General features: G+C 42.2%; 1 protein-coding gene across 2 annotated transcripts in view; it reads right to left on the bottom strand.

Annotated features, from left to right (window-relative positions):
- Positions 1 to 762: 762 nt before the first annotated feature.
- LOC112237575 (copper-transporting ATPase 1-like) overlaps positions 763 to 20,728 on the bottom strand; it is a 54,203-nt gene continuing 34,237 nt past the window's right edge. For both annotated transcript variants that reach the window (XM_042326063.1, XM_042326064.1), the window contains 12 exons: positions 20,096 to 20,187; positions 19,776 to 19,903; positions 19,361 to 19,515; positions 18,979 to 19,113; positions 16,647 to 16,841; positions 16,233 to 16,415; positions 15,625 to 15,838; positions 14,855 to 15,001; positions 12,783 to 12,925; positions 12,318 to 12,521; positions 6,993 to 7,213; positions 763 to 1,882 (listed from right to left, as the gene is read on the bottom strand). In XM_042326063.1, coding sequence (XP_042181997.1) covers positions 1,609 to 1,882; positions 6,993 to 7,213; positions 12,318 to 12,521; positions 12,783 to 12,925; positions 14,855 to 15,001; positions 15,625 to 15,838; positions 16,233 to 16,415; positions 16,647 to 16,841; positions 18,979 to 19,113; positions 19,361 to 19,515; positions 19,776 to 19,903; positions 20,096 to 20,187 — 2,091 coding nt within the window. In that variant the 3' untranslated portion in view covers positions 763 to 1,608. The remainder of the gene's footprint in view (positions 1,883 to 6,992; positions 7,214 to 12,317; positions 12,522 to 12,782; positions 12,926 to 14,854; positions 15,002 to 15,624; positions 15,839 to 16,232; positions 16,416 to 16,646; positions 16,842 to 18,978; positions 19,114 to 19,360; positions 19,516 to 19,775; positions 19,904 to 20,095; positions 20,188 to 20,728) is intronic.

Raw genomic sequence — 20,728 nt, 5'->3', positions numbered from 1 at the left:
TCCCTCTCAGACCCAGTTGTTACTGACCCAAGTCTTCCTGGTTCCCTCTCAGACCCAGTTGTTACTGACCCTGTTTTGCAAGGAGGAATGGGAAAAAATTTCAGTCTCTCGATGTGCAAAACTGATAGAGACATACCCCAAGCGACTTACAGCTGTAATCGCAGCAAAAGGTGGCGCTACAAAGTATTAACTTAAGGGGGCTGAATAATTTTACATGCCCAATTTTTCAGTTTTTGATTTGTTAAAAAAGTTTGAAATATCCAATAAATGTCATTCCACTTCATGATTGTGTCCCACTTGTTGTTGATTCTTCACAAAAAATACAGTTTTATATCTTTATGTTTGAAGCCTGAAATGTCGCAAAGTTCAAGGGGGCCGAATACTTTCGCAAGGCACTGTATATGGAGTAAAAAGTACAATATTTTCTTTAGGAATGAAGTGAAGTAAAAGTTGTCCAAAATATAAATAGTAAAGTACATATACCCCCAAATAACTACTTCAGTAGTACTTTCAAGTATTTTTTACTTAAGTACTTTACACCACTGCTAGATCAGCACTGGTATAGCAGACTGTCAGTGATTGTACAGGCATGATTTGGACCACTTCAGCATCGTAGTCTACCAATCAGTGTCCTCATCACCGTACACATTCAGTACAAAAAAACCCTGGTCCTCCTGCAGACGCCTGCTCAGTGCAGCGTTATCTTTGAAATGTGTTGGACAGAGAGAGAGAGAGAGAGAGAGAGAGAGAGAGAGTCTACAATTGGCACTTGGAGTAACATTTACTGGTACACATGGTTCCATAAGTGTTCTGTAGAAAGAGATCCTTAGAGTTTATACTTCATACTGTACATTCTTAAATGATTGTTCACATACAGAATATATTTCCTGATTTGAGAAACCAATGTTTACGATGAAAACATTTAGATGACAAATGACATCGGTATATGCTCAACAACATTCCTTTGTTTTCCAAGGAAAATATATGACAAAGTACAAATAAGTACTGTGATAATTGTTTTTACGTTTTTAAATAAGACTAACGTAAACACTTATATAATCATAATATACAACAGCATAATTATTATACTTCTGATCCCTCAGAAGGAAAAAGGCACTCGTGTTAAGTACATTTTAACATCGGGCGCCATTTTAGAGTGTCTTTGGACAGATGTCAAAGATAGTCTCTGCAAACCTTCATATTATAAACACAGAAAAAAGACAACACATCTTCCTAGCGGCTGACACCTGCATTGTCTCAAACCCCTGAACAAAGAGAGCCAGAGATCCTATAAACCCTAGTGTAAGATCCCTTCACCCTGTAGCCGTTGACAAAAGACATTTTGGCAGCGGTAGTGAACATAAAGTCATCCCAAGCATCCATCCATTAGAGTGCACACTGTCAGTCAGACAGAGGGGGAGGGGCAACAGAAAGGCTTTTTCAAGTCAATAGATGCTGCCCTGGGGGCACCTGTATAGCTGGATGGGAAAATTAACCTATGTAACCCACTTAGTTAGCATGGGCTAGCTTTCGCTACCGTAAGTTAGCTTAGCTTAGCCAAGCATATAATGGCTAAACCAGCTTAAGTTAGCACAGACTAACCTAGCCTCAGACAAACTCCTCCTCGCAGTGGGCCTCCCCCACCAGCAATGAGTATTTGTCGGAGTCGCTGAGGGCCATGCAGTTGAGGGAGTGCTTTGATTGGAGGGAGTTGATGGATGCGCGGAAGAAGTTGACGACACGGTCAAATGGCCTCAACTTGGGGGAGGGGCGGCGCAAATCGCCCATGCCGATGTGGACGCTGACATCTGATAGGCTTGCAGCGTGTCTCTTTTGACTGCCCAAACGAGACTCCAGTAGCTCAGCACTGGGCTTAGTGTAGCTACAAACAGAGAGAGAGAGGAGAGTTAGTGTAGCTACAAACAGAGAGAGAGAGGAGAGTTAGTGTAGCTACAAACAGAGAGGAGAGTTAGTGTAGCTACAAACAGAGAGGAGAGGAGAGTTAGTGTAGCTACAAACAGAGAGAGAGGAGAGTTAGTGTAACTACAAACAGAGAGAGAGAGGAGAGTTAGTGTAACTACAAACAGAGGAGAGTTAGTGTAGCTACAAACAGAGAGGAGAGTTAGTGTAACTACAAACAGAGAGAGAGAGGAGAGTTAGTGTAACTACAAACAGAGAGAGAGAGGAGAGTTAGTGTAACTACAAACAGAGAGAGAGAGGAGAGTTAGTGTAACTACAAACAGAGAGAGAGAGGAGAGTTAGTGTAGCTACAAACAGAGAGAGAGAGGAGAGTTAGTGTAGCTACAAACAGAGAGAGGAGAGTTAGTGTAACTACAAACAGACAGAGAGAGGAGAGTTAGTGTAACTACAAACAGAGAGAGAGGAGAGTTAGTGTACTACAAACAGAGAGAGAGGAGAGTTAGTGAGAGAGAGAGGAGAGTTAGTGTACTACAAACAGACAGAGAGAGGAGAGTTAGTGTAACTACAAACAGAGTTAGTGTAACTACAAACAGAGAGGAGAGTTAGTGTAACTACAAACAGAGAGAGAGGAGAGTTAGTGTAACTACAAACAGACAGAGAGAGGAGAGTTAGTGTAACTACAAACAGAGAGAGAGAGGAGAGTTAGTGTAACTACAAACAGAGGAGAGTTAGTGTAACTACAAACAGAGGAGAGTTAGTGTAACTACAAACAGAGGAGAGTTAGTGTAACTACAAACAGAGGAGAGTTAGTGTAACTACAAACAGAGAGAGAGGAGAGTTAGTGTAACTACAAACAGAGAGAGAGGAGAGTTAGTGTAACTACAAACAGAGAGAGGAGAGTTAGTGTAGCTACAAACAGACAGAGAGAGGAGAGTTAGTGTAACTACAAACAGACAGAGAGAGGAGAGTTAGTGTAACTACAAACAGACAGAGAGAGGAGAGTTAGTGTAACTACAAACAGAGAGAGAGGAGAGTTAGTGTAACTACAAACAGACAGAGAGAGGAGAGTTAGTGTAACTACAAACAGACAGAGAGAGGAGAGTTAGTGTAACTACAAACAGAGAGAGGAGAGTTAGTGTAACTACAAACAAACAGAGAGAGGAGAGTTAGTGTAACTACAAACAGAGAGAGAGAGGAGAGTTAGTGTAACTACAAACAGAGGAGAGTTAGTGTAACTACAAACAGAGAGAGGAGAGTTAGTGTAACTACAAACAGAGAGAGAGGAGAGTTAGTGTAACTACAAACAGAGAGAGGAGAGTTAGTGTAGCTACAAACAGAGAGAGAGGAGAGTTAGTGTAACTACAAACAGAGAGGAGAGTTAGTGTAACTACAAACAGAGAGGAGAGTTAGTGTAACTACAAACAGAGAGGAGAGTTAGTGTAACTACAAACAGACAGAGAGAGGAGAGTTAGTGTAACTACAAACAGACAGAGAGAGGAGAGTTAGTGTAACTACAAACAGACAGAGAGAGGAGAGTTAGTGTACTACAAACAGACAGAGAGAGGAGAGTTAGTGTACTACAAACAGAGAGAGAGGAGAGTTAGTGTACTACAAACAGACAGAGAGAGGAGAGTTAGTGTAACTACAAACAGAGAGAGAGAGAGGAGAGTTAGTGTAACTACAAACAGAGAGGAGAGTTAGTGTAACTACAAACAGAGAAGAGAGTTAGTGTAACTACAAACAGAGAGAGAGGAGAGTTAGTGTAACTACAAACAGAGAGAGAGGAGAGTTAGTGTAGCTACAAACAGAGAGGAGAGTTAGTGTAACTACAAACAGAGAGGAGAGTTAGTGTAACTACAAACAGAGAGGAGAGTTAGTGTAACTACAAACAGAGAGAGAGGAGAGTTAGTGTAACTACAAACAGACAGAGAGAGGAGAGTTAGTGTAACTACAAACAGACAGAGAGAGGAGAGTTAGTGTAACTACAAACAGACAGAGAGAGGAGAGTTAGTGTAACTACAAACAGACAGAGAGAGGAGAGTTAGTGTAACTACAAACAGACAGAGAGAGGAGAGTTAGTGTACTACAAACAGACAGAGAGAGGAGAGTTAGTGTACTACAAACAGAGAGAGAGGAGAGTTAGTGTACTACAAACAGACAGAGAGAGGAGAGTTAGTGTACTACAAACAGAGAGAGAGGAGAGTTAGTGTACTACAAACAGACAGAGAGAGGAGAGTTAGTGTAACTACAAACAGAGAGAGAGAGGAGAGTTAGTGTAACTACAAACAGAGGAGAGTTAGTGTAACTACAAACAGAGGAGAGTTAGTGTAACTACAAACAGAGAGAGAGGAGAGTTAGTGTAACTACAAACAGAGGAGAGTTAGTGTAACTACAAACAGAGAGAGAGGAGAGTTAGTGTAACTACAAACAGAGAGAGAGGAGAGTTAGTGTAACTACAAACAGAGAGAGGAGAGTTAGTGTAGCTACAAACAGACAGAGAGAGGAGAGTTAGTGTAACTACAAACAGACAGAGAGAGGAGAGTTAGTGTAACTACAAACAGACAGAGAGAGGAGAGTTAGTGTAACTACAAACAGAGAGAGGAGAGTTAGTGTAACTACAAACAAACAGAGAGAGGAGAGTTAGTGTAACTACAAACAGAGTTAGTGTAACTACAAACAGAGGAGAGTTAGTGTAACTACAAACAGAGAGAGAGGAGAGTTAGTGTAACTACAAACAGAGAGAGGAGAGTGAGTGTAACTACAAACAGAGAGAGGAGAGTTAGTGTAGCTACAAACAGAGAGAGAGGAGAGTTAGTGTAACTACAAACAGAGAGAGAGGAGAGTTAGTGTAACTACAAACAGAGAGGAGAGTTAGTGTAACTACAAACAGAGAGGAGAGTTAGTGTAACTACAAACAGACAGAGAGAGGAGAGTTAGTGTAACTACAAACAGACAGAGAGAGGAGAGTTAGTGTAACTACAAACAGACAGAGAGAGGAGAGTTAGTGTAACTACAAACGGACAGAGAGAGGAGAGTTAGTGTACTACAAACAGACAGAGAGAGGAGAGTTAGTGTACTACAAACAGAGAGAGAGGAGTGTACTACAAACAGAGAGAGAGAGGAGAGTTAGTGTAGCTACAAACAGAGAGAGAGAGGAGAGTTAGTGTAACTACAAACAGAGAGGAGAGTTAGTGTAACTACAAACAGAGAGGAGAGTTAGTGTAACTACAAACAGAGAGAGAGAGGAGAGTTAGTGTAGCTACAAACAGAGAGAGAGGAGAGTTAGTGTAGCTACAAACAGACAGAGGAGAGTTAGTGTAGCTACAAACAGAGAGAGAGGAGAGTTAGTGTAACTACAAACAGACAGAGAGAGGAGAGTTAGTGTAACTACAAACAGAGAGAGAGAGGAGAGTTAGTGTAACTAGTTAGTGTAACTACAAACAGAGGAGAGTTAGTGTAACTACAAACAGAGAGAGAGGAGAGTTAGTGTAACTACAAACAGAGAGAGAGAGTTAGTGTAACTACAAACAGAGAGAGGAGAGTTAGTGTAGCTACAAAAACAGAGAGAGGAGAGTTAGTGTAACTACAAACAGACAGAGAGAGGAGAGTTAGTGTAACTACAAACAGACAGAGAGAGGAGAGTTAGTGTAACTACAAACAGAGAGAGGAGAGTTAGTGTAACTACAAACAAACAGAGAGAGGAGAGTTAGTGTAACTACAAACAGAGAGAGAGAGGAGAGTTAGTGTAACTACAAACAGAGGAGAGTTAGTGTAACTACAAACAGAGAGAGAGGAGAGTTAGTGTAACTACAAACAGAGGAGAGTGAGTGTAACTACAAACAGAGAGAGGAGAGTTAGTGTAACTACAAACAGAGAGAGAGGAGAGTTAGTGTAACTACAAACAGAGAGAGAGGAGAGTTAGTGTAACTACAAACAGAGAGAGAGGAGAGTTAGTGTAACTACAAACAGAGAGAGAGGAGAGTTAGTGTAGCTACAAACAGACAGAGAGAGGAGAGTTAGTGTAGCTACAAACAGACAGAGAGAGGAGAGTTAGTGTAACTACAAACAGACAGAGAGAGGAGAGTTAGTGTAACTACAAACAGAGAGAGAGTTAGTGTAACTACAAACAGACAGGAGAGTTAGTGTAACTACAAACAGACAGAGAGAGGAGAGTTAGTGTAACTACAAACAGACAGAGAGAGGAGAGTTAGTGTAACTACAAACAGACAGAGAGAGGAGAGTTAGTGTAACTACAAACAGACAGAGAGAGGAGAGTTAGTGTAACTACAAACAGACAGAGAGAGGAGAGTTAGTGTAACTACAAACAGACAGAGAGAGGAGAGTTAGTGTAACTACAAACAGACAGAGAGAGGAGAGTTAGTGTAACTACAAACAGAGAGAGGAGAGTTAGTGTAACTACAAACAGACAGAGAGAGGAGAGTTAGTGTAACTACAAACAGACAGAGAGAGGAGAGTTAGTGTACTACAAACAGAGAGAGAGGAGAGTTAGTTTAACTACAAACAGACAGAGAGAGAGGAGAGTTAGTGTAACTACAAACAGACAGAGAGAGGAGAGTTAGTGTAACTACAAACAGACAGAGGAGAGTTAGTGTAACTACAAACAGAGAGAGGAGAGTTAGTGTAACTACAAACAGACAGAGGAGAGTTAGTGTAACTACAAACAGACAGAGAGAGGAGAGTTAGTGTAACTACAAACAGACAGACAGAGGAGAGTTAGTGTAACTACAAACAGAGAGAGAGGAGAGTTAGTGTAACTACAAACAGACAGAGGAGAGTTAGTGTAACTACAAACAGACAGAGGAGAGTTAGTGTAACTACAAACAGACAGAGGAGAGTTAGTGTAACTACAAACAGAGAGAGGAGAGTTAGTGTAACTACAAACAGAGAGAGAGGAGAGTTAGTGTAACTACAAACAGAGAGAGGAGAGTTAATGAAATTTAGAGTAACTGCAAGTAACCCCCCCACCCACCCACCACACACCCACACACACACACACACACACACGAATACCACAGCTTGATGGTAAACTGGCACCTGGTCTGGTAACTCACCATTTGAGTAGTAGAGAGGACAGCACCACAGAGACAGAGGAGAGGGCCATGGCAGCAGAACCCATCCACGGCTGGAGAACCAGACCAACAGGCATGAACACCCCAGCAGCGATAGGGATCCCCACCAGGTTATAGACCAGAGCAAACACAAAATTGATCCTGATTCTCTTGACGGTCTTCTTGGACAGGTCAATACTCCCCACCACATCCAGCAGGTCATTCTGGACAGTGGAGAGAGAGGTAGAGAGAGTGATTGGGGTAGAGAGACAGGGAAAAAGAGAGAGAGAGTGTGATGGGGGAGAAAGAGAGATGGGGAGAGAGAGGGAGAGAGAGAAAGGGAGATGGGGAGGGGGAGGGAGAGAAAGAGAGAAAGAGCGAGAGAGCGAGAAAGAGAGAGAGATGGGGAGATGAAAACTTAGTATGTGTTAGTGAGCTTTACCATTTCTATATTACTATAACATCTTGCAATTCATAAAAACTAATTTTGGAGGCAGACAGAGGACAGGGAGGCAGACAGAGGACAGGGTGGCAGACAGAGGACAGGGTGGCAGACAGAGGACAGGGTGGCAGACAGAGGACAGGGAGGCAGACAGAGGACAGGGAGGCAGACAGAGGACAGGGAGGCAGACAGTGGACAGGGAGGCAGACAGTGGAGGCAGGAGGCAGACAGTGGACAGGGAGGCAGACAGTGAGGCAGACAGAGAGGCAGACAGAGGACAGGGAGGCAGACAGAGGACAGGGAGGCAGACAGAGGACAGGGAGGCAGACAGAGGCAGACAGAGGACAGGGAGGCAGACAGAGGACAGGGAGGCAGACAGAGGACAGGGAGGCAGACAGAGGACAGGGAGGCAGATAGACATTAACATGTAAAGATTAGCAGACATAAACTCAGCAAAAAAAGAAACGTCCCTTTTTTCAACACCCTGTCTTTCAAAGATAATTCATAAAAATCCAAATAACTTCACAGATCTTCATTGTAAAGGGTTTAAACACTGTTTCCCATGCTTGTTCAATGAACCATAAACAATTAATGAACATGCACCTGTGGAACGGTGGTTAAGACACTAACAGCTTACAGACGGTAGGCAATTAAGGTCACAGTTATGAAAACTTAGGACACTAAAGAGGCCTTTCTACTGGCTCTGAAAAACACCAAAAGAAAGATGCCCAGGGTCCCTGCTCATCTGCATGAACGTGCCTTAGACATGCTGCAAGGAGGCATGAGGACTGCAGATGTGGCCAGGGCAAAAAATGTCCATACTGTGAGACGCCTAAGACAGTGCTACAGGGAGACAGGATGGACAGCTGATCGTCCTCGCGGTAGCAGACCACGTGTAACAACACCTGCACAGGATCGATACATCCGAACATCACACCTTAGGGACAGGTACAGGATGGCAACAACAACTGCCAGTGTTACACCAGGAACGCACAATCCCTCCATCAGTGCTCAGACTGTCCACAATAGGCTGAGAGAGGCTGGACTGAGGGCTTGTAGGCCTGTTGTAAGGCAGGTCCTCACCAGACATCACCGGCTACAACATTGCCTCTGGGCACAAACCCACCATCGCTGGACCAGACAGGACTGGCAAAAAGTGTTCTTCTCTGACGAGTCACGGTTTTGTCTCACCAGGGGTGATGGTCGGATTCGCGTTTATCGTTGAAGGAATGAGCGTTACACCGAGGCCTGTACTCTGGAGCGGGATCGATTTGGAGGTGGAGGGTCCGTCATGGTCTGGGGCGGTGTGTCACAGCATCATCAGACTGAGTTTGCAGGCAATCTCAACGCTGTGCGTTACAGGGAAGACATCCTCCTCCCTCATGTGGTACCCTTCCTGCAGGCTCATGCTGACATGATCCTCCAGCATGACAATGCCACCAGCCATACTGCTCATTCTGTGCATGACTTCCTGCAAGACAGGAACGTCAGTGTTCTGCCATGGCCAGCAAAGAGCCCGGATCTTAATCCCATTGAGCACGTCTGGGACCTGTTGGATCAGAGGGTGAGGGCTAGGGACATTCCCCGCAGGAATGTCCAGGAACATGCAGGTGCCTTGGTGGAAGAGTGGGGTAACATCTCCCAGCAAGAACTGGCAAATCTGGTGCAGTCCACGAGGAGGAGATGCACTCCAGTACTTAATGCAGCTGGTGGCCACACCAGATACTGACGGTTACTTTTGATCCCCCCCCTTTGTTCAGAGACACATTATTCCATTTCTGTTAGTCACATGTCTGTGGAACTTGTTCAGTTTATGCCTCAGTTGTGGAATGTTAAGTTTGCTGAAAATAAACACAGTTGACAGTGAGAGGACGTTTCTTTTTTTGCTGAGTTTATTAACATGTAGAGATTACTCAGACATATTAACATGTAGAGATTACTCAGACATATTAACATGTAGAGATTACTGAGACATATTAACATGTAGAGATTACTCAGACATATTAACATGTAGAGATTACTCAGACATATTAACATGTAGAGATTACTGAGACATATTAACATGTAGAGATTACTGAGACATATTAACATGTAGAGATTACTCAGACATATTAACATGTAGAGATTACTGAGACATTAACATGTAGAGATTACTGAGACATATTAACATTAGAGGTTACTGAGACATATTAACATGTAGAGATTACTGAGACATATTAACATTAGAGATTACTGAGACATATTAACATGTAGAGATTACTCAGACATATTAACATGTAGAGATTACTGAGACATATTAACATGTAGAGATTACTGAGACATATTAACATGTAGAGATTACTGAGACATATTAACATGTAGAGATTACTGAGACATTAACATGTAGAGATTACTGAGACATATTAACATGTAGAGATTACTCAGACATATTAACATGTAGAGATTACTCAGACATATTAACATGTAGAGACTATTTGACATATTAACATGTAGAGACTATTTGACATATTAACATGTAGAGACTATTTGACATATTAACATGTAGAGACTATTTGACATATTAACATGTAGAGACTATTTGACATACCACGGTTTCCGTAAATGTACCTGACCCATATGCATTGGGTACGGAACCTGATTAGGGCTTCCACCCCACGGTGTTCAGAATAATTAACCTGATTAGGGCGTCCACCCCACGGTGCTCAGAATAATTAACCTGATTAGGGCGGCCACCCACGGTGTTCAGAATGACAGAAATCACATTTACATTATGGTAATTCATTTTAACAGAACAATTTGAGGATTGTATTTGAGGATCCAACAGGATGCGTCCTTCTTGCTGAATTCTGACAGGATGCGTCCTTCTTACTGAATTCTGACAGGATGAGTCCTTCTTACTGAATTCTGACAGGATGCGTCCTTCTTACTGAATTCTGACAGGATGCGTCCTTCTTGCTGAATTCTGACAGGATGCGTCCTTCTTGCTGAATTCTGACAGGATGCGTCCTTCTTACTGAATTCTGACAGGATGCATCCTTCTTACTGAATTCTGACAGGATGCATCCTTCTTACTGAATTCTGACAGGATGCATCCTTCTTACTGAATTCTGACAGGATGCATCCTTCTTACTGAATTCTGACAGGATGCAGGATGTTCCTTCTTGCTGAATTCTGACAGGATGCGTTCCTTCTTACTGAATTCTAACAGGATGCGTCCTTCTTACTGAATTCTAACAGGATGCATCCTTCTTACTGAATTCTGACAGGATGCATCCTTCTTACTGAATTCTGACAGGATGCGTCCCTTGCTGAATTCTGACAGGATGCGTCCTTCTTGCTGAATTCTGACAGGATGCGTCCTTCTTGCTGAATTCTGACAGGATGCGTCCTTCTTACTGAATTCTGACAGGATGCGTCCTTCTTACTGAATTCTGACAGGATGCGTCCTTCTTGCTGAATTCTGACAGGATGCGTCCTTCTTACTGAATTCTGACAGGATGCATCCTTCTTACTGAATTCTGACAGGATGCGTCCTTCTTGCTGAATTCTGATGTGCACTTTAAAGATGTTAGAACAGCTGTCCTCAGCCAACAAGACGAGTAACAAACAGCTAAATCACTAGCCGTCAATCTACTATCCCCCATAGTAGAAAAGTGGCCATTTTCTGTTGGTCACCTTGTCGTTCTGCGCTAGAAAGAAATATCCTATTCCAAACAGACTCTGGGACAGTTGTAGGAAGATAGATCCCAAATTCATACAACCAGTAGGCCTTAGGATACATTTGAAAAAAAAAACAGTTAAAAATCAACGAGTCTGATGCAACAGATCAGAACGTTTATGTTATTAAAATGTTAATCAACTATTATTTCTTCACATTATAAGCACAGCAATGCACACAAGGCAGTAGGCTACACGCGAATGTGCATTCCATAATGCAATTAGCAGAAAAACACTGTTGTAAAAAAAGACACTCTACACGTGAGCGCTTTCATGTGACTAAGAAACCTAGAAAGAAGGGAGATCTAAGGATGCAACAACTAGCAACTAGCATTGCTAATATGACTAGGATTGTGCCTTTGGCTACTGGACATTGAAAGAAAGTTGATTTGAAAACCAATAGAACACGAGAGAAAAATGCTACTGGCTTCAATAGCATATGGAAGTCTTTATAAAACAATTGCCTCCATGACATATATGGTAGGATTTTGGCTACTTTGAACCAAGGTAAGACAAGGTAGGGTAAGGTAAGGTAGGGTAAGGTAAGGTAACAAGGTAAGACATACCGCATAATATGAAGTAAAACATTCAGGTTTCAAACAATTAAGTATATGTTTTCAAAATGTATACTGCCGCCTGCCTACCGTTGTCTATACACTTTAATGGCAAGCGAGCTTCATTTACCAGGTGAGAAATAAACAGGTTTTAACACACATTTGCATTTAGAATTGTTGTGCACTTAATAAAAAGCATGTTTCACTCCAGCATCAACGAACGGGCTGTTTGAGAAGTTGTAGCAGCAGCTCTCACTCTGACAGATTTCCGCTCATCATGCTGTGATGAATATGATACACAACGACTAACGAAGCTCCAATTTAATTCCACTAAATTATGCAAATGAACCAAAAGACCAATAAGCATGCCAGGTCAAATGTATTTCCATCAATGGCTAAAAAGCATCATTTTGAAATGGGATTTTTTTTTCTCGTCCCGGGCAATTAATATTTTATTCATCAGCTACTCATTTTTTATTTCATGTTTTGGGCCAAAAGCCAGCTATTACCAGATAACGGAAACCCTGAGACAGACAGACATATTAACATGTAGAGATTATCAGACAGACAGGTAAACATCCATCCATAAACCCAGTCTTGCCCTCTTCTCCTCACCCTGATAAGCACCACGTCAGCTGCCTCTATGGCCACGTCAGAGCCAGTTCCTATGGCGATGCCAACGTCTGCCATGGCCAGAGCGGGCGAGTCGTTGACCCCGTCACCCACCATGGCCACCCTCTTCCCTGCCTGCTGCAGCTGCTCTACCATGGCCACCTTGTGGGACGGCAGCAACTCCGCAAACACCTTCCTGATACCCACCTGGAGGAGACAGAAAGCTAAATGACAGTTCACAACCTACAATAAAACTACATTTACACCTTCCTGATACCCACCTGGAGGAGACATAGAGACAGCTAAATGACAGTTCACAACCTACAATAAAACTCCATTTGGGTTCTTTAGCAGATGCCCTTATCCAGAGTGACTTACAAAACAACATTCATTTTCATCTGTAATGAATGTTCTGGTTTAGTGCATACATTCATAAAAATCCCAAGCCAAGCCAGTCCTGTCACCTACCTGAGCAGCGATGGCCCGTGCTGTCTTGCTGTTGTCTCCAGTCATCAGAATCACCTCCAGACCCATGGCCTGCAGGGTGTGAACCGCTAAATCTGCCTCTGGCTTCACTGTGTCTGCTATGGCTATTATGGCACATAGCAGACCTACACAGAGAGACAGGGAGCGAGAAACAGGGAGCGAGAGACAAGGAAGAGAGAGAGAGAGACAAGGAAGAGACAAGGAAGAGAGAGAGAGAGAGAGAGAGAGACAAGAGAGACAAGAAGAGAGAGAGAGAGAGAGAGAGACAAGGAGAGAGAGAGAGAGAGAGAGAGAGAGACAAGGAAGAGAGAGAGAGAGAGAGACACAAGGAAGAAGAGAGAGAGAGAGACACAAGGAAGAGAGAGAGAGAGAGACACAAGGAAGAGAGAAGGGAGAGACAAGGAGAGAGAGAGAAAGAGACAAGGAAGAGAGAGAGACAGGGAGAGAGAGACAAGGAGAGAGAGACAACGGGAGATGGAGAGAGAGGTAGGAGAGAGAGAGAGACAAGGAAGAGAGAGAGAGAGAGAGAGAGACAAGGAAGAGAGAGAGAGAGAGAGAGACAAGGAAGGAGAGAGAGAGAGAGAGACACAAGGAAGAGAGAGAGAGAGAGAGACACAAGGAAGAGAGAGAGGGAGAGAAGGAAGAGAGAGAGGGAGAGACAAGGAAGAGAGAGAGGGAGAGACAAGGAAGAGAGAGAGAAAGAGACAAGGAAGAGAGAGAGACAGGGAGAGAGAGACAAGGAGAGAGAGACAACGGGAGATGGAGAGGGAGGTAGGTGAGAGAGAGAGAGGGTGGTTATAGACAGATAGACAATGGTTATAGACAAAGGGTGGTTATAGATTCAGCAACACAATGGATTAAATGTTTGGAAACTCCTAAGGCTACGTTCCAATATCCAGAATCTAAAATGAAGCAATACACTACCGTTCAAAAGTTTATGGTCAGTTAGAAATGTCCTTGTTTTTGAAAGAAGCTAATTTTTTGTCCATTAAAATAACATCAAATTGATCATAAATACAGTGTAGACATTGTTAATGTTGTAAATGACTATTGTAGCTGGAAACAGCAGATTTTTTAATGGAATATCTACATAGGTGTAGATATCTAACCGGAATAGAAAGAGGAGTGGGAGGCCCCGGTGCACAACTGAGCAAGAGGACAAGTACGTTAGAGTGTCTAGTTTGAGAAACAGATGCCTCACAAGTCCTCAACTGGCAGCTTCATTAAATAGTACCCGCAAAACACCAGTCTCAGCGTCAACAGTGAAGAGGCAACTCCGGGACGCTGGCCTTCTAGGCAGAGTTGCAAAGAAAAAGCCATATCTCAGACTGGCCAAAGAAAAGATTAAGATGGGCAAAAGAACACAGACACTGGACAGAGGAACTCTGCCTAGAAGGCCAGCATTCCGGACTCGCTTCTTCACTGTTGACGCTGAGACTGGTGTTTTGCGGGTACTATTTAATGAAGCTGCCAGTTGAGGACTTGTGAGGCGTCTGTTTCTCAAACTAGACACTAATGTACTTGTCCTCTTGCTCAGTTGTGCACTGGGGCCTCCCACTCCTCTTTCTATTCTGGTTAGAGCCAGTCCGCTGTACTGAGAAGGGAGTAGTACACAGCGTTGTACGAGATCTTCAGTTTCTTGGCAATTTCTCACATGGAATAGCCTTCATTTCTCAGAACAAGAATAGACTGACGAGTTTCTGAAGAAAGGTCTTTGTTTCTGGCCATTTTGATCCTGTAATCGAACCCACAATGCTGATGCTCCAGATACTCAACTAGTCTAAACAAGGCCAGTGTTATTGCTTCTTTAATCAGAACAACAGTTTTCAGCTGTGCAGAAATAATTGCAAAAGGGTTTTCTAATGATAAATTAGCCTTTTAAAATTATAAACTTGGATTAGCTAACAACGTGCCATTGGAACACAGGAGTGATGGTTGCTGATAATGGGCCTATGCACGCCTATGTAGATATTCCATTAAAAATCAGCTCTTTCCAGCTACAATAGTCAATTACAACATTAACAACGTCTACACTGTATTTCTGATCAACTCACTGTCGACAGCCACCAGTACAGCAGTGCGTCCTCTGCGTTCATGTTCAGTCATGGTCTCGTCAACATCAGGACTGATCTGCAGTCCGTTCCTCCTCATCCACTCCCTGTTCCCCATCAACACCACGTAGGATGCTGTCTGCACCAGGGCTATAGAGGAACACACAGAGAGGTTACTGGCTCTCTATCAACACCACGTAGGATGCTGTCTGCACCAGGGCTATAGAGGAACACACAGAGAGGTTACTGGCTCTCTATCAACACCACGTAGGATGCTGTCTGCACCAGGGCTATGGAGGAACACAGAGAGGTTACTGGCTCTCTATCAACACCACGTAGGATGCTGTCTGCACCAGGTCTATAGAGGAACACACAGAGAGGTTACTGGCTCTCTATCAACACCACGTAGGATGCTGTCTGCACCAGGGCTATAGAGGAACACACAGAGAGGTTACTGGCTCTCTATCAACACCACGTAGGATGCTGTCTGCACCAGGGCTATAGAGGAACACACAGAGAGGTTACTGGCTCTGCACCAGGGCTATAGAGGAACAGAAAGGGGAATAGGGGTTAGACTAGAATGTAGCCTAGAATGTAGGCAGAATGTATAGCATGCATTTAATCAATGCAGTGGAAACACAGGGGAATCTTTAGGCCTTGTGTTGAATAGTAATTGACAATAAGGGGTAACTCAGGGTTGTGTACTTATTCCACCTAAAAAAAAACATTTTTAAATAGCTGTCCTATTTTAGACGACATATCCCAGTACGTACGGAGAGGCTGCGCATCCATGATGAGGGGGTGTGATCCTGGCCTGGTTCTGCAGTCCCTGATCTGGACCAGAATACTGTTTCCCTGGTTGTTGTCTTCACCTTCCTCCTGATGTTGTCTCAGCAGGGTCTCAGTGTTACTGACCTGGCATCGTATACCACAGCCTGGTACAGCCTGGAACTCAGCACACACACCAAGGGACTCTGTACCCAGCTCCTAATACAGAGACAGAGAGACAGATTAGTACACTTCATCTGGACCCGCAGTGACTGATAGGACACAAATATTTTGGGAGGTCTTCTAGACACATGGAATGATCAACTCACAAACTGTCTCCTACCTCTCAGAGGTTCAGGTGGACTCACATGTTTACAGTACTTGGTGATGACATCAGACCCACCTGTTTACAGTACTTGGTGATGACATCAGACCCACCTGTTTACAGTACTTGGTGATGACATCAGACCCACCTGTTTACAGTACTTGGTGATGACATCAGACCCACCTGTTTACAGTACTTGGTGATGACATCAGACCCACCTGTTTACAGTACTTGGTGATGACATCAGACCCACCTGTTTACAGTACTTGGTGATGACATCAGACCCACCTGTTTACAGTACTTGGTAATGGCAGCTCCCAGCGGGTGTTCACTGTGGTTCTCTGCAGTCCCTACGATGGCCAGCAGACGGGAGCGAGGCATCCTGTTCCCCTCCACTACAATCTTCACCTGGATGACTTTAGGAGCTCCGTAGGTGATGATACCCGTCTTATCAAACACCACTGTCTGGATCTGGAAAATACACCATTTTTTTGTAACAAGGTAGGAATAAGGGAAGTGTTTATAAAGTGAATCTCAGATCATTTACAACCATACACTCAGTTACTGCAACAGTCACAGTTAAATAGATTCTGATTACAAACATGAGGCACAACATATCAAACCTACCTAATGATTTTTTCTATCAACGTGATATTATTAGTGATCGACTATGGTCTGATTGGTAGCATCTTCTCCCCTCACCTTGCGTGCCATCTCTAGTGGTTTCCCTCCCTTGATGAGGATACCGTTCTGAGCGCCCACCCCCGTGCCCACCATCACAGCTGTCGGGGTTGCCAAGCCCAGAGAGCAGGGGCAGGCGATACACAACACTGTAATGGAGGTCTGGAAGGCAAACTTGATCACAGCTTCTGCCTTTGAGATGCTATTATCATAGCCCTGTAGAGGGAGACGGAGAGACAGTGAAACAGTCTGGGTTACATTTCAATAGTCTAATGTTGATTTCCTCTCCCTGCTTCCTCCCTTTGATCAACCTCAACGTTTTAAACAGGAAGTGGACAGGTGACAGCAGATTCCCCTCTAGGCCTTTCCCATACTGCGCTCACGAAGAGGAGACAGGATTTAAATTTAAATGATGTAAATACCTGATTTAGGTGGAATGATTTAGCTAAATACACCCTCTGTAAAGGTTTTACATAGATATCTGTATAGTAAAGGCTTTACATAGATATCTGTATAGTAAAGGCTCTACATAGATATCTGTATAGTAAAGGCCTGTATAGTATATCAACATAGTAAAGGTTTTACATAGATATCTGTATAGTATATCAACATAGTAAAGGTTTTACATAGATATCTGTATTGTAAAGGCTCTACATAGATATCTGTATAGTATATCAACATAGTAAAGGTTTTACATCGATATCTGTATAGTATATCAACATAGTAAAGGTTTTACATAGATATCTGTATTGTAAAGGCTCTACATAGATATCTGTATAGTATATCAACATAGTAAAGGCTTTACATAGATATCTGTATAGTAAAGGCTCTCAGATATCTGTATAGTATATCAACATAGTAAAGGTTTTACATAGATATCTGTATAGTAAAGGCTCTACATAGATATCTGTATAGTATATCAACATAGTAAAGGTTTTACATAGATATCTGTATAGTAAAGGCTTTACATAGATATCTGTATAGTAAAGGCTCTACATAGATATCTGTATAGTAAAGGCCTGTATAGTATATCAACATAGTAAAGGTTTTACATAGATATCTGTATAGTATATCAACATAGTAAAGGTTTTACATAGATATCTGTATTGTAAAGGCTCTACATAGATATCTGTATAGTATATCAACATAGTAAAGGTTTTACATCGATATCTGTATAGTAAAGGTTTTACATAGATATCTGTATAGTAAAGGCTCTACATAGATATCTGTATAGTATATCAACATAGTAAAGGCTTTACATAGATATCTTATAGTATATCAACATAGTAAAGGTTTTACATAGATATCTGTATTGTAAAGGCTCTACATAGATATCTGTATAGTATATCAACATAGTAAAGGTTTTACATAGATATCTGTATAGTAAAGGCTCTACATAGATATCTGTATAGTATATCAACATAGTAAAGGTTTTACATAGATATCTGTATAGTATATCAACATAGTAAAGGCTCTACATAGATATCTGTATAGTATATCAACATAGTAAAGGTTTTACATAGATATCTGTATAGTATATCAACATAGTAAAGGCTCTACATAGATATCTGTATAGTAAAGGTTTTACATAGATATCTGTATAGTATATCAACATAGTAAAGGCTTTACATAGATATCTGTATAGTAAAGGCTCTACATAGATATCTGTATAGTATATCAACATAGTAAAGGCTTTACATCGATATCTGTATAGTATATCAACATAGTAAAGGCTTTACATAGATATCTGTATAGTAAAGGCTCTACATAGATATCTGTATAGTATATCAACATAGTAAAGGCTTTACATCGATATCTGTATAGTATATCAACATAGTAAAGGCTCTACATAGATATCTGTATAGTATATCAACATAGTAAAGGTTTTACATCGATATCTGTATAGTAAAGGTTTTACATAGATATCTGTATAGTAAAGGCTCTACATAGATATCTGTATAGTATATCAACATAGTAAAGGCTCTACATAGATATCTGTATAGTAAAGGCTCTACATAGATATCTGTATAGTAAAGGTTTTACATAGATATCTGTATAGTAAAGGCTACTCACAGATATCTGTATAGTAAAGGCTACTCACAGATATGTGTATAGTAAAGGCTACTCACAGATATCTGTATAGTAAAGGCTACTCACAGATATGTGTATAGTAAAGGCTACTCACAGATATCTGTATAGTAAAGGCTACTCACAGATATGTGTATAGTAAAGGCTACTCACAGATATCTGTATAGTAAAGGCTACTCACAGATATCTGTATAGTAAAGGCTACTCACAGATATCTGTATAGTAAAGGCTACTCACAGATATCTGTATAGTAAAGGCTACTCACAGGGAAGTATTTCTCCACCAGTGGAAAGTCGACAAAGCCAATGAGGATCCAGGCGAACAGAGTGAAGAGAGAGACTCCAACGATGAACGGGACAAAGTAGCCACTGATCTTATCCGCAAACTGCTGTATGGGAGCCTGCAGCGGAGAGGTCAGAGGTGACAGAGGTCAAATGTTAAAGCACAGGTCAGAGGTCACAGAGGTAAAGCTCTTCCAGCTCAGAACCAGTTAAAAATGTTTTCTGAGGAGAATCCTCCATCATGTGTTGCCCAGGGTCAGTTCTGTAAACATCACATATTGACAAATACCTACATCTCTTATCCAACTGAAACTCCAGGAAACCATTTACACAAAACTAACATATTACCACCACCACCACCCTCACCTTAGATGTCTGAGCCTCCTCCAGTAGTTTAACTATCTGAGACAGGGTTGTGTCCAGGCCTACGTGTGTAGCACTGACGAGCAGAGAGCCGTTCTGGTTGATAGAGCCAGCTATCACTGAGCTGCCTGGCTTCTTAGTCACTGGCATGGCCTCACCTGAGACAAAACACGTCAGAGATGAGACATTAGCCAGGAACACAAAACACGTCAGAGATGAGACATTAGCCAGGAACACAAAACAAGTCAGAGACGAGACATTAGCCAGGAACACAACATAAATAATACAGTTTCACAGAGAAATAGTAACCGTGCATGAAGAAACAGTCATTTCACAGTAGTGTTAAGGAAATGAGGAAAGGAAGCTTCAGAAGCATCTTCTCCAGTATGGCCAGAGTTGATCCTCCACTGTAACCCACCTGTGATGAGAGACTCGTCAGCCATGCTGTATCCCTCGATGACCCTCCCATCTACGGGGAACTTCCCTCCAGGAACCACCCTGACCACGTCTCCTCTCTGGACCAGCTCTACATCTACCTGCTCCTCACTGACACGGACAGAGAGACCCGCATGTAGGCAGGTTTACAATACACTGGTTATATGCCATATCCAAGTCTCAAAGGGTTTGCTGTTCAATGTCAGCCTGGGGTCCGTTCTGATTAAACATTGAAATTAAACTTAAAAACACTTGAAACAGTAACAAATATCTGCCTTATCCAATTCCTAATGAGTGAAGTACCTGAGTACAGACATGTCTGTGTTGAGAGTGACCACTGTGGCCTCGCTGGCCTGGAGGGACATCAGCTTGGACAGAGCCTCTAACGTCTCACCCTGGAGGAGAGAGACAGAGCAGGTTGCAATAGCTATATTAAAGAAAACTTTAGGTATGACACAGACGGATAACTTTGCATTAAAGAGACGTACTCCAGCTACAGAAATAACACCATGCTTTATCGCTACAACTGTTATGTAACTATAAAGACGTAGAAGCATATATTCTAGAAGATATACAGGTCCAGTACAACTGTTATGTAACTATAAAGACGTAGAAGCATATATTCTAGAAGATAGAGAGGTCCAGTACAACTGTTATGTAACTATAAAGACATAGAAGCATATATTCTAGAAGATATAGAGGTCCAGTACAACTGTTATGTAACTATAAAGACATAGAAGCATATATTCTAGAAGATAGAGAGGTCCAGTACAACTGTTATGTAACTATAAAGACGTAGAAGCATATATTCTAGAAGATATAGAGGTCCAGTACAACTGTTATGTCACTATAAAGACATAGAAGCATATATTCTAGAAGATATACAGGTCCAGTACAACTGTTATGTAACTATAAAGACGTAGAAGCATATATTCT

This window comes from Oncorhynchus tshawytscha, linkage group LG08 (genome assembly GCF_018296145.1).
Source record: "Oncorhynchus tshawytscha isolate Ot180627B linkage group LG08, Otsh_v2.0, whole genome shotgun sequence".
In the NCBI taxonomy this organism is placed as follows: domain Eukaryota; kingdom Metazoa; phylum Chordata; class Actinopteri; order Salmoniformes; family Salmonidae; genus Oncorhynchus; species Oncorhynchus tshawytscha.
Note: the sequence above shows the minus strand (reverse complement) of the source record. Positions and strands in the feature narration are given on the sequence as shown.